The sequence below is a fragment of the Trichosurus vulpecula genome, chromosome 4 (genome assembly GCF_011100635.1).
Source record: "Trichosurus vulpecula isolate mTriVul1 chromosome 4, mTriVul1.pri, whole genome shotgun sequence".
NCBI classification, from domain to species: Eukaryota; Metazoa; Chordata; class Mammalia; order Diprotodontia; family Phalangeridae; genus Trichosurus; species Trichosurus vulpecula.
The window spans coordinates 430044419-430057829 of record NC_050576.1 but is presented as its reverse complement, the minus strand read 5'-3'; the positions used below and the strand labels follow the sequence as shown (position 1 = coordinate 430057829).

Genomic DNA, 13411 nt, shown 5'->3' with positions numbered 1-13411 from the left:
TCCTTATCACACCCTTCCCTGTATAATGCTTCTCTCTCCCAGTAAGCCTATGGTACGTGTTCATTAAATGTGAATTGAATTTCTTTGGATTATAATGAAGTCTTGTGTCATTGAACCTGTAGAAGAAAATCATAACGACCCCTCCTGTGGCTTCTCTACAACCGGCTCACATACCCTGGACAGTGAAATAAGACCCCAAACTCCAGGCTTGCCAGGACAGTTATCTGGGAATTGAAGGCAGGAGGGAATGCCAGCTCTTTGCTCTACTTGACTGGGCTGGCGAGTTTCATGGAACCAAGTTTAAGTCAAGGTCTCTCCTCCCCCTAAGAGCCCCTTCTGCTGGTCCCAGCATTTGGTTCAGAAGGAAAATGGCCCCTCTCCTGGATGATGAGTTGGGATCACAGGTTCCTGGAAAGGACCCACAGATGAACAGGAGGGCCATGGGGGAGGGAATTCCCCTTGTCCATCATGCTCCCCTACCCCCATCCCCTGCCCTGGGACCTCTCCCAGGCTTCTTCAGGCTTCCTCAAACTTCTCTTGAATCAAGCAGACCCCCTCGGTAGACGTGCCAAGGCAAAGACTGTCACGATCAGAGATGTAGAGCTGGAAGGAGCTTAGAGATCCCTTTAGAGTCCCACCCTATTCATGTTCCAGAGGAGGAAACAGAGAACCCCCCCCCCCACCCCAGACTAAATGATCCCAGCTTTCATGGCCCTGGGGGATTCAGTTCCAGGCCCCCGATTCTCCTCTCTCCAGTTTTCTTTCCACCACACTGTTCTGCCTCCCGGGGGAGTTTTCCTTTATATACAAGCATTTGTGTGACTCCCATGTGACAAGAGGTGGCCAGCCAGCCTCTGCTCCATTTCTGAAGCTGAAACCTTTCTTCAGCTCCCCTGTCTCAAGCAGGAGCTGATCTGAAAAGCTTGGAAGACACATGAGGGAAGTTGTGGCATAGTGACCTCTGGCTGAGGCCTGAGCTTCCTCCTGGCTCCAGCCCCCATGTGGCTCCCATTCCCTGCTCTGCCCAGCTGGGCCAAGCCCGTCAGAGAGAGCCTGGGCCACCCACGCACCGCCGTCACCATGCAGATCTTGCGTGGGTGTCCTGCTTCCAGTAGGCTCATGGAGAAGGTCCTGCATGGGCAGGCTGTCCTTCATTACCAGGACAAGGAGCATCGAAAGGGGGCCTCTGAAAAGAGCTATAAGGGCAGTGGGACCCTATGCAAAGGACAGCCCAGGAGTGGGGAATGGTTCATGTGTCTGTGCATACACACCAATGCGTGAGTGTACCTGTATAGTGTTGTGTGTGTTGTCCATGTGTGCTTGTGGTAATGTGTTAGAGGACCATCCACAAAGCCTCCCAGCGCCCAGAGGCAACGCCCTGGTGGCCACGTGCTGTTTAGAGCCCAGAGGTGGTGGTGGCATCAGCTTCTCCTGTTGGTGCCCTGTGTCCCTCGATAGCTCAGACCCTGCCACCCATCCATCCTGGAGAAATGGCTTTGGCTGGTGAGCCCAGGAGGGCAATGGAGCTTCAGAAACAGCTTGCTTCGTCCTTAGAAATAGACTCCAGGCAAGCCTCCTAGCCTGTTTCCTTGCTTGTATCACAATCGAGCCTGCTGCCCAGAGTTGTTATGAGGACCGACTGACACAGTACATGTAACAGCTTAGTGAACTTTAAAGCGCTGTACGATAGCCCGTATTACTCATTATCGCTTCACATTTATTATGTGTTTATCTAGAGGCAGAACAGAAATCAAGGTGACTGCTGAGCGTGTTCATGTGTGTGTCCATACACGTAGGGGTACTGTTTGCATAAATTGTTATGTGCACATGTGCGTATGTGGCTGGGAGATTTCTGATGCATCGGGCTGGCCAGTCCCCTGCTCAAGGCCTTCACCTTTCTGGATTCATCCCACATTCCTTTTCCTCACACACCCCCTGTTTTAGCCTCGCTGTCCTTATCTTCTGTCTTCTAGGTGACAAGATGTCTCCCCACCTCCCTGCCTTGGATTACAATATCCCACCATCTGCAGCAATCTCCCCCCACCCCCAGTTTCCTTCAAGGCTCCTCCTGGGTTACTTCCTAGGAGGTCAATCCTGATTCTCCCCCCACCCTTTACTTTGTATCAATTGTTTATATAATTTGTATTTATCTCTGCACATGTTGCTGCCCCCAGGAGAAGGTACACTCTTAGAAGGCCGGGTCTGTCTTGCTTTTGTCTTTGTATCTCCTCCCAGCCCCCAACCTAGATTTTTAAAATGTATTTTAAAAGCCAATCCAGCACCCAGCATTTCTTTATTAGGTCCCTCTTAAATATACAGGCAGGGTGCTATGTGCTGGGGAACCAAAGACTAAAGCAAAAACGGCCCTGACCTCAAGGAGCATCCATTTTCTCAAGAGTCAAGGCTCTCACACACAAGTACCTACCCAATGAATACAAGGCAACGGGTGGAGGGATAGGCACCACTGGCCGAGGCCGCATTAGGAAGGTGGCCCTTGAACTGTGCTTTGGAAAAATCTAGGGACTCCAAGGGGCAGAGGAGAGGCAGAGAGAAGGCAATCCAGGCAGGGGGCAGCCTGAACAAAGGCTTGGAGACTGGAAATGGACTGTTGTGTGTGAGTAACTGCCAGAAGGCCCTTGCCAGCCCTTAGAGCCAGGGAAGGGGAGTCACACCTACAAACCTGCAAAGAGGTGGCTTGGTTCCAACAGCAGAACCTGTACTTGGCATTGGTTGGAGCAACAGGGAGGTCAATTGAGTAGGGGAGTGATGGTGACCGAACCTAGCTTTCTCTGGAAGACAGGGCACAGATAAATCTTTGAGGCTGTCACTGAGGCGCTCCCAGTGTTGGCACTGGTTTTTCTCCAGTTGAGGCACAGTCTCTGCAAAGACACGGGAGATGCCCCTTGGGTGGCACAATGCAATGGCCCTTCTTACCGAGGTCAACCCACCAACCGATCTTCAAGGATCACCATCATTCAGTCAATCCACTCCTTGGACACTGCTGTCTACCCTCTCCTCCTGCTCGGGGTTTTCATGACCCTGCTCCCACCTCAGTCTCCTCATGGGTGTCTGGCCTCTAACTCAGGGTGTTTCCCAAGGTTCAGTTGTAGACCTTTTCTCCTCCCTGTAACCTCATGAGCTCTTATGGATCTACTGAACAGCAGAGGTCCTGTTGAGCCAGCTGTAAAGCGCATGATGGAGATCACCTATTAGGGTCAGTTGTGAGATTCTGTAGCAAGACTGAAAAACTTTAAATGCCAACCCAAGTTCACTTTTCATCCTCAAGGCAAGGGAGAATCACAGGAGATTAATGAGGAACAACCTGATCAAACCTGAGGTTTGGGGGGATTATTTTGGAGGCTGTATAGAGATAAGGAGGCAGACCCATGAGGTACGGAGAAGGCAGAATCTACAAGACCTAGCAAATTGATCAGATATTGAGGGGACAGATAGGGAAGAGTTGACTATGACCCAACATGTATGACTCAGCAAAGGTGGCTCAGGAGTGGTCAGTCATGTAGGACAGGGGAAGGGACAGTGAGAGCAGGTGAGGTTCTTGAGTTCACCGGGTCTTTTGGGCATGGTCTCAGTAGTGCAGAGAAGTATTAAGGCTGAGTGGGAGACCCAACAGATGGGAGAGAGAATAGAGAGAGAGGCTGGGATCCCCAGTCACACCACAGCCAGACTGCTAGGAAACTCATTTCTATGACAAAAGTGGTATCTGGGAATGTGAATGGGAGGTGGTGGGTGCAGAAGTTCTAGCCCTTTTGTTGAGATCATTCACCTGAATTTTGAGTAATCTCCCTTTTAGGTCTGCTTTGGAAAGAAGGCCACAGGAGGTAGGGGCAGGTGCTGGGTGACCTGGGGCTGAGAAAGCATTAGTACAGAGAAGACTGTAAGTATCAGTTTGGTGGGAGATAACATGATGAGGCTGGAAATGAAGATCGCCAATCATGCCTTTAGGGACATTAGAAACCATGTGATTCAACTTTTTTTTCCCCCTACAGATGAGGAAATTGGGACTTAGAAAATGTAATTTGCACAAGGTCAGATACACAGAGTAGATCTGAACCCTGGTCATGACTCCAAATCTAGTGCTTCCCAATAGGCAAGGCTCAAGTGCCAGGATCAGTCCATTTGGCTGGCAGTGAGGCATGACAGAGGCATGATAGGAACACAGCAACATAAAGATCTAGTGTGAAGGTCAATAGTGACCCTGGCTGAGAAAGCAAGTTAAGCACGTATCGCACGAGATGGTCACCACACTTACCCGGTGTGCCGTGCTACCCTGGCTTCACTGGGCTGTGTTAAAGGAAAACCACCCAAATCCCAAGAACCGGGGGAGCAGGCTGGTCAAAGGCCACCTGTAGTTTACTGTCCTCAAAAATTCATCACTGCCAAACCCCCAACAATAAGCAAAGGCCCGAAGGGGACTTATCTCCATGTACAGGCCAGCTTCACCTGCTGGCTGAGCCAAAGAAAAACTGTGGACACATCATGTGAAACAGGGCCTCCTGCTGGGCACTGACACCTGAGGCAGGAGGGCTCCCCTTGAACACAATCATTGACACACGAGGACACGGATTCTCAGGGAGGGCGGGCATACCCGAGGTCTGTGAGATTCTGCAGTCATGGCTCATGGCTTTGTCGTCTGGTTTCTCTGAACACCACCCCAGACCCCAGGCGCAATTCATAATTTATTGCTTATGTAGCCAAGGTCAATCACTCATAACTTGAAAAAGCGAACAGAGGGAACGCAGGTGTAAAGACGCACAGGGAAATTCCCGCATGAATCCGGCAAACCCTATTTTAACGCACACACCTGAGCCTCGGCCTGGCCCCCTCTGGGCGTCCCAACGAGGCACTTGCTCCAGGTGAACTCACACCGCGATTGCAAATCCCAAACAGCCCAGGCAGGCGGACCGAAGGGCGGACAGATGGACGGAGGGACGCCTTCCTCTCCCGCTCAGAAAGCTACGAGTCTTACCAGTGGGCTAAAGGGCTTGGGGGGCCTTCTGCCCCAAAACAGTCCAAGGTCACGATCGCCCGCGGGCGCTTTTAAAGGGACCAGCATCTCACGGCTGACTTCTGTCCGGCCAAAGAAACCAAGTCTTTTGGGTGAAAGGCGATGGTGCCGCGGGGAGGGCCGAGCCCCCGACCCCCTTAAGGACAGCTCCGAGTCCCTCCCTCCGTCTGTGTGTCCAGGATACGGCTGAAGGTCAAAGGCGTCCAGCAGAGACCCAAGCCCGAGACCCGAGCGGTGCGGTGGTGATGGGAGGGGGGAGGGCAGCAGATGAGGACGAGGGAGCCCCCCTCTGTGCTCGGCTGGGGAGTGAGATGACTGTGGGGGAGGGGAGTCCCCCTTCTGCTCAGCGCGGGGTGAGATGACTGTGGGGGAAGGAAAGCACCCCCCTCCCCGCTCCGCGGGGAACAGATGACGGGGAGGGTGGGGAGCCCCCTCTGCGGCGGGCCCTCTCCCCTCGCCTCACTCTCGCGGCCCCCGGCCCGGGCCCTCCTTGCCCCCGGGCGGCGGCGGCGGTCGCTCCCGGAGGCCCCGGCGGAGCTCCCGGACGAGGGTGGCCCCGAAGCGCGCGGCGCGTCCCGCGGGCCCCCGCAGGCTCCGCGTCGCCTCCCGGGCCCCGAGCTGCGCCCGCAGCACCGCGAAGGCCGTGAGCTGAGCCGCGCGGCGGATGGGCCGCGACTCAGCCAGGCGCTCCACGAGCTGCTGCGTGTTGATGAGGGAGAGCAGGAGCCGCCGCAGCACCATCTTCCCGGCTCGGCCAGGCCCGGCCCAGGCCCAGGCGCGGAGAGGAGGACGGGCTGGCGCGCGTGCGCGGTGACGTTGAGCCGGCGCGACCTGGTGACGTCAGGAGCGGCGCGCCCCCAGATTGGCCACGGCTGCCTCCGCTTCCAAACCTCCCCGGAAGTCCGGCCGCCCCCAGCCACCCGGCCTCTCCTCTGGAGCTCGCCGCCGCCTCGGGCCGGCGCCCCCGCCATGTCGGGCGGGCTCCTGAGCGCGCTGGACAGCGACTCCTACGTGCAGCTGGGCCAGTACCGCGACCAGCACTTCCGGGTAGGCCGGCGGTGGGGGGCGGATGGTGATGGCCTGGGCGCGATCCCGCCCCCTAGCCGAGAGTCTCGCCCAGCCCCTCCTGTGGGGAAACTGAGGCATCAGGCCTTCTCGGCCGCAGGCGGGGTCAGAGCTCAGGTTCCCCCTTACCCCCGCCCCCTGCTCTCCCTCCGGCCCCAGAGCCTGAGGCACGGCCTCTTCAAAGGCCGGGAGATGGGAAATGGCTCAGCCCGAGGAACAGCCGGGAGGCCCCTAGGTGGGTCCGCCGTGGGGGAGGGTCAGCTGCATTTAAAGGATTGGACACTGGGTACTGATGTCCGCCAAAAGTAGCCCCAGGCTGAGCGTTGGAGGTCTTGGGTTTGAGTCCTTATTTTCTGGTGACGTGGTAAAGAAGCCCCGCTCCTCGCAGCGCTCCTTCCGATCAGCCCTGTAGCTCTGGGGGTCCCTCAGGACCCGGCCCCCCCTGCACCGCCTCACTGGGGACCTCACCGGCTCCCACCAGTTAATGACCGGCTCTGCCCCGATGATTCTCACATCCGCCCACCCAGCCCCAGCCTGCCTCCAACTGACTCCGGACATCTCTTAAGTGGATGTCCAGCAGCCGTCTGAAGCTACAGATGTCCGAAGCTAACCTGCCCCTTCCAGCTTTCCGATCACCGTAAAGGGCAACCCCATCCTCTCAGTCCCCCAGACGGGTGGACTTAAGCCCTGACTCCTCACTCTGACCCTCCCTCTCCAGGCTGCTGCCGGGGCTTGTCAGGTTCCTCTATGCAGCAGGTCTCCTCGATTTCACCTCTGCAGCTTCTCCTGTCCATTTCACCTCTGCAGCTTGTCCTGTCCATTTCACCTCTGCAGCTTGTCCTGTCCATTTCACCTCTGCAGCTTCTCCTGTCCATTTCACCTCTGCAGCTTGTCCTGTCCATTTCACCTCTGCAGCTTGTCCTGTCCATTTCACCTCTGCAGTTTGTCCTGTCCATTTCACCTCTGCAGCTTCTCCTGTCCATTTCACTCTGGAACATCTCTGTTGATTTCACCTCTGGAACATCTCCTTGATTGTCCCCCTCCTCTCCTCTGACCCTGCCACCACTCTGGTCCATTCCCTCATCATCTCACCTATTGCATTCGGAGGAGGGGCGTGGGAGGGGATGGATTGGCCTGCTTCAAGTGTCTCCCCACTCCAATCCATCCTTCATTCAGCCACCAAAATGATTTCCTAAAATATAGGTGTGATTATATCACCCCCCTTCTCAGCAAACTCTAGGGGCTCCCTGTCACCTTCAGGAGCAAATACAGAAAGTTGTTTGATATTCAAAGCCTTTCATACCCCAGCCCCCTCTTACCTTTCTAGTCTGCTTACACTTCACTCCCTGACATTTACTCTTCAATCCAGTGACTCTAATCTTGTGGCTGTTCCTCAAACAAGACCCTCCCTCTCTCTGCTCTGCGAACTATCTGGCCATCCCTCAGGCCTGGAATGTTCTTCTCTGTCTTCTGCTTCCCTGACTTCCTTCGGGTCTCACCCCTCTTAATGCCTGTTCCTTTCTTCAGTTGATTATCTTCAGTTTGTTCTGTATAGATCTTTATTTTACAGAGTTGTTTGTATGCTGCCTCCCCATCAGATGGTGAACTCCTCGAGGGCAGGGACTGTTTTCAGTCTCTTTTTTACATCCGTGGGGCTCAGCCCAGACCTGCCACGTGGCATGTGCTAAGTAACTGCTTGATGATTGCACTGATTTCTCTTTTCTCTAGTGTTGATGTGTGCAAAGAGGGTCCTGGGTCCTGGGCCAGAGTGGGTCTGGTGCCTGGGGCCAGGCTTGGGACATTGCCACGACTTCTCTGAAATTCTAGGGTGACAAGAAGGACCAAGAGAAGTTATTGAAGAAAAGCTGTACTCTGTATGTTGGGAACCTGTCTTTTTACACCACTGAGGAGCAGATCTATGAGCTCTTTGGCAAAAGCGGTGACATCAAGAAAATTATCATGGGCCTAGATAAAGTGAAGAAAACAGCGTGTGGGTTCTGCTTTGTGGAGTATCCTTGGGCGGGCCCTCAAGGCCTTGGATGCTGGGTGGAGGCAGAGAGCTACTGGTGTGTGTGTGTGTGTGTGTGTGTGTGTGTGTGTGTGTGTGTGTGTGAGAATGAGAATCCCTCCCCCTTTAGATTCACAGGGTGTGTTTGGGTGGGGGGTGCAAAGAACCCCATCAGAGCCCTTGGGTTTGGGGGGCAAAACCCCTCCTCTCTTTTAGAGTCACAGGGTGTCTGCATGGGCATGGACCTTGGACATGATCTAGGCCAAACTCCCTAATTAGTGATTGCCAAATTTAGAAACTCCAGAAAATGACTTTGGGTTGAGGCCATTTTATGAGTGGGTCTACACTCTTTTGGGCTAAGCTCATTTAATTTTTGGATAGCTCTTCTTGTTGGAAGTTTTTCCTTCTGCCATGCCTATATGTTCCTTTTTGCAGCTGGGATTGCTTCTCATTCTGTCCCCTGGGACCAAGTCCAGTGTCTCCCTTGCCTATGGTGGCTCCTGTTTTTCCCCTCATCTCTAGAACACTGCCTGGGAGTGTAGTCTATACACTCCGAGTAGAAGTCAGCCCCTGAGTAACTGAAGAAGCTCATGCAGAGTTCCAAGGGGGTTTTCTCTCTGTTTACACCTCTGTGCTGTTCAGCTGACTTTGGGGTGCCCAAGAAGCAGCCTAGTGTGACTCACTCTCCGGGGGAGTGTCGTGGCTGCTGCTGAACTTGGTATCAAGAAGTCTGGGTTCCAGTTTTTCCAGAGACAAGTCACTTAACCTCTGCCTGTTTCCTCATCAGAAAAACAGGCGTTAGACTTGATGGCCACTAAGGCCCCTTCCCGTTTTAAATCTGTGACCCTGTATTCAACTCCAGAAGGCAGAAGCAGGAACAGGAGGTAGGGGGTGCAAAGCAATTCTTCCTGTTAGAGATGTCACTCAAGTGGAATGGGCCACCGAGGTGGGGAAGCAAGTCCTGCTCTTTGGTGGTCTTCAGGCAGAGGTGGGCTCACCACTGGTTGGTCACAGTAGGGGCAGGATGCTCTTGGATGGGTGGGGTCTGAGGAAGAGGGGGCAGAAGGGGAAGACATGAGGGGGTGCCTGGATCTCAAGGGAGGCAGAAAGAGACACAGTAGCCTTGATAGCCAGGCACAGCTGATGAGTAATGGGGAGCCATCATTTGGTGTGAGGAGCTACATGTCGAGATTGCTGCTGGAGGAAGATTCTGGCTGAGGCCGTCAGGACAGGCTGCCCCTAGTAAAAACCTGGACTTTTGGCAAATGTCTGATGACAGCTGGGCAGCAGTCGAAGTACTGACCAAGAGGAAGTCCTTCTCTGGGGGCAGTTTGGTATCTGTCCTTAATTTTAGGATATTTGACATCGCTAGTTCCTTTGGCACTTTCCACCTCAGTTGCCTGAACTGCAAAGTGGGGATCATGACAGCACCTATCTCACCAAGTTGTGAGGGTCAAATGAGATCATACTGGTAAAGCATTTAGCCCATGGCCTGGCACATAGTAGGTGCTAAAAGTATATGTTCCCTTCCTCGATCTTGAGCCCTCTTTCTAGGGTCCCTTTTAGGTCAGACCTTTCATCGTTAAGACCTTTGTATTAACTCACTTGATATCTATCCATTTGTACCTAATAAGTCACTTTTAAGCCCAGACTTTCTTTTTTGTGTGTTCAGCTACATGTTAAGAAGTGGTTGCTTCGGCATCTTTGTAGATGTTTAGAGAAGTGCAGACCTCCTTTCCTTAATGCTTACCCCAAGATACTACTCCAGAGCAGATGCTGAAAATGCCATGCGCTACATTAACGGGACCCGCCTGGACGATCGAATTATCCGAACAGACTGGGATGCAGGCTTCAAAGAGGGCCGACAGTATGGACGAGGACGATCTGGGGGCCAGGTAAGGTCCCGGAAGTCAGACCTCACTCTGGTTTTCCCATCTGATTTTCTAATTCTGAAAATAAGATTTCTGGGATTTGGGTTTACATTGAACTTCAGAACCATTGAAGGACATTTATGTCAGTGTTTTCAGTAGTTCGTGTACCACCATTGGATTGTGGTGGTTGGAGGTACTTGTAAATTAGTGCCTGATACAAACCAGAGCACCCATTTTTACGATATTGATGAATTGTGCGTTATTTGAAAAGAACCACACACGATTTGAGCTTTGTCCCAAGGTTCTTATTAAGAGGAGTGGGGTGCTCTGAGGAGAGAGGCAGTTGGCTGCACCACATTTGTCTGCGTGTGATGCTAAATGAACCACATGTTGCTTCCACCACCCCCCATCGTTACCTATGGTTTTTGTGGCTTCTCATGCTCCCTTGGGCCCTGACAAGATCTTTCGCTTTTTCCTTTTGAGGTACGAGATGAGTATCGAAAAGATTATGATGCTGGCAGAGGAGGCTATGGGAAAATGTGCAAAATCAATGAGTGATGGAAGCCCCTTGTGTACAAACAGACAACGTTGGCTGGTTGACGATCCCTCGGATAGCAACGCTCAAGTCCTGAAAACAGCTGATATAGAACAGGCTGTCTTTGGTTTCTCTGCCTCCATACAGGAATTACACCCCAAACCTTGACTTGGCTTTTCCACTCTGAAAATCATTAAATGTCCAAAACTAAGCAAGTGACTGTGTTGGAGCCTTGAGTGGCTCTGTTGGTAGATTTTAACCCAATATAGCACAAGATTAGAAAAGTCTCATTATATGACTGTGCTACTTACTGGTCATGACTTGGAATGGTCATTTAGGGAAAAGATCCTCATGAAATTTGTATGAAATGAGTGTAATGATCTGTGGCAATAGCCTATAAATGAGATTTATTTCTAAGCTTTTCGAAGATATCCCTTGTTCCCAAGGTGTCTTGTAGCTCATAAAGATACACAAGTTATTAGGGAATTCCTAAAAGTGTTCTGCCTTAGTATTAATGATCTGACAGATGCAGAGTGAGGGCTCTGCACTGGTGTGCTGAATGGATGATCTAGAAAGAAATGTGTATTTACAATGTTAAGCACATCCTTGAGCTTTCAATGGGAAGTTGGTCCAAAGGATGTGGAAGGAAACAGGATCTTCTATGGGAAATTCCTCCTACAGACTGTAGGTAAGAAATATCAGATGAATTCCTCAGAAGTTCATTTTAACTTGGAAATTGGGCCATGTTGATGCTAGCCCTGTTGTATTTTTTTTTTTAATTTTACCAGAGTGGGAAGGGAACTGGCAGGGTTGAGAGGAGAGCCTGAAAATTAAGGGAGCAAAACCTTCCTAATAGGAAAGATGGACTGAGCTTCACTTAGAACTGATTTCCTGGTCAGTGATTTGAGGCCACACCCAAGTGACAGGGTCCTTTTATCAGCATTTACATTGCTGGTAAAAGGATTGAATTCTTGTTGAATTGTGTACCTGAGATGACGACTCAGCTGGGACAGGGTAGGAGGTTATTTACTCCAACTAGGCAGAGATTTACCTATTAACAAGTTTTTTCCTGTTAAGTCTACTGGCTCATCTGCATCTATTGGGGAAGACAGTCTGGAGCCCAACTGCAGAAACCCACTGTCATTCACTTAAAGAATTTTTATCAAAGGAGGAAAATCAAGAGCCAAAATCAACCAGTAACTTGCCATCTTTTCAGTGGTCTGTGGCTTAGGACATTGGGGAGGAGAGATAAAACTTCCTTTTGCATGTTAAACTATGACCAAGTGATTAGTTGCAGAGTTTACATGAGTTGTCTTGTTTCAGGTAACCCTAATTTGTACATTGTGATCTGGGTCCAACCTTATCCATGTCTTAACTACGAACAGAACTTTGCATTCGCAGACGCCGTAACATCCTAGCAAGGAAGTCATGTGCTGCCTAGAGAAGAGGGTGCTTTCCTCACACCCAGGGAAAGCTTGGCCTTTTTTTTTTCCTATGGTTTTCTTTACAGGATAGTTTTAGTTGTGTATTTTATTTCATTCTGTGATAAACAGAAAGGTTGAATTTCATTTAGTTCCTAAGAATTTTGGAATGGACAGTGCTTTCTCTCACGAGTTACTTGGCCAGGCCTCCTTCCAATAAAGCTGTAACCATCCCTCCATTCTTTGTCTGTGTGCTGCTGTTCCTCTGCTTCAAAACAGGTGGGAAGGAATGGGTTAAAGTAGGAGGAAGGGCATGCTTTGGCCTTGCTGAAGAGCTCCTTGAACCCCCTGGATGCCTGCTGCAGCAATGGCCCACTCACCCACCCCAGGGACTGTCCAGCCTGGGGCATCCTTCAGTCCCCAGCTCCCTCTGTAGGCAGATGACCAGGACCCCAGCCTGGGATGGGCAGAGCTGTTGCACAATGTGCAAAGGAGGGAAGAACCTTTTGTTCCCTTTTTTTTTAATGCTTTAGGAAACCTCAGAAGGCCTTTGTATTTATGAGTAAGAGTCTAGAGAAAGTGGGTTGGACTAGATAACGATCCCAGAGAATCAGCTTCTAACAGGATCCTGGTCAGATGGGGCAGCAGCAGTAAAGAAAGGCCTGTCCCAGGGCCTACTCCCAGCCCCAATCATCTGCAGACTTAGAACTGGGAGAGCCTGTTTTCATAGTCAGCTGTGGGACATGGGGCTTGCCCGAAATAGGGACATTTGTCCTAGAAGCCTTGTTAGAAATGTGGCAGTTCTGTAGTTCAGTCAGATGGAGATAGCCCAGGAACATAACAGTCATTGTAACTTCCCGTGAGAACGTATTTGGAGTTCCTTCTGACCAGACAGTCTGCAGACTCCGGGAATGACAACCTGAATAAAACTTCTGAATGGTTTATAAATGAAATCTTAGCTAAGGGTTGAAAGGTGGGAAGCTAAGGACTGAAGTGAGAGCCCCAAGTCCATAACTAGCTTCCCCCCACCTCCCCCCACCCAACTGACTAACAGGTGAGGTAGCTTTGGCCACCATCTCTTGGTACTTTGTTAGGCAGAGAAAATAAATGTTGGGTTTATGGCTTGATGAACTGGAGCAGCTGGAAAAGCCCGCATTTTCTTCATGGTGTCAGGCTCTCATCTCCCTCACTTTCTTAAAACACTTTGTATTTCTCTTTTGTTCCCTAATCCTTCCTACCTTGTGTTATGCCATAAGGATGGGGGGACTTGTCACTTTCCCTTTGAAACCCAAAGCTCAGTGCCTTGGAAATAGTAGGCACTTACTATTTTCTGAACTCAATGTTTTCCCAAATCATGAAACAAACTTAGACCAACAAGCCTCCTTGTTTTGCAGACAAGGCTCAGAAAGGTGAAGAAATTTGCCCAAGGTCACAGAGATGACCTTGAGTGGCAGCTCCCTGCCCCTAGTCCCCTGGTTTTACATT

At 51.3% G+C, this 13411-nt stretch overlaps 2 protein-coding genes across 2 annotated transcripts; one reads left to right on the top strand and one right to left on the bottom strand.

Annotated features, from left to right (window-relative positions):
* Positions 1 to 4353: 4353 nt before the first annotated feature.
* On the bottom strand, positions 4354 to 5805 carry NCBP2AS2 (NCBP2 antisense 2 (head to head)). The gene has a single exon (XM_036754644.1). It carries the CDS (start codon positions 5765 to 5767, stop codon positions 5486 to 5488), a length of 282 nt encoding a protein of 93 aa, XP_036610539.1. The 5' UTR covers positions 5768 to 5805; the 3' UTR covers positions 4354 to 5485.
* A 123-nt stretch (positions 5806 to 5928) lies between these two features.
* LOC118848407 (nuclear cap-binding protein subunit 2-like) lies at positions 5929 to 12165 on the top strand. The gene is made up of 4 exons (XM_036757265.1): positions 5929 to 6073; positions 7919 to 8100; positions 9856 to 9994; positions 10454 to 12165. The coding sequence occupies exons 1-4, from the start codon at positions 5996 to 5998 to the stop codon at positions 10526 to 10528; spliced, it is 474 nt and encodes a 157-aa protein (XP_036613160.1). The 5' UTR covers positions 5929 to 5995; the 3' UTR covers positions 10529 to 12165.
* The last annotated feature ends 1246 nt before the right edge of the window (positions 12166 to 13411 follow it).

Coding starts and splice junctions, on each gene's coding strand:
- NCBP2AS2 (XM_036754644.1), bottom strand. CDS start 5,767: ATGGTGCTGCGGCGGCTCCTGCTCTCCCTCATCAACACGCAGCAGCTC.
- LOC118848407 (XM_036757265.1), top strand. CDS start 5,996: ATGTCGGGCGGGCTCCTGAGCGCGCTGGACAGCGACTCCTACGTGCAG. Junction 6,074..7,918: donor ACCGCGACCAGCACTTCCGG/GTAGGCCGGCGG, acceptor CTGAAATTCTAG/GGTGACAAGAAGGACCAAGA. Junction 9,995..10,453: donor GAGGACGATCTGGGGGCCAG/GTAAGGTCCCGG, acceptor TTTCCTTTTGAG/GTACGAGATGAGTATCGAAA.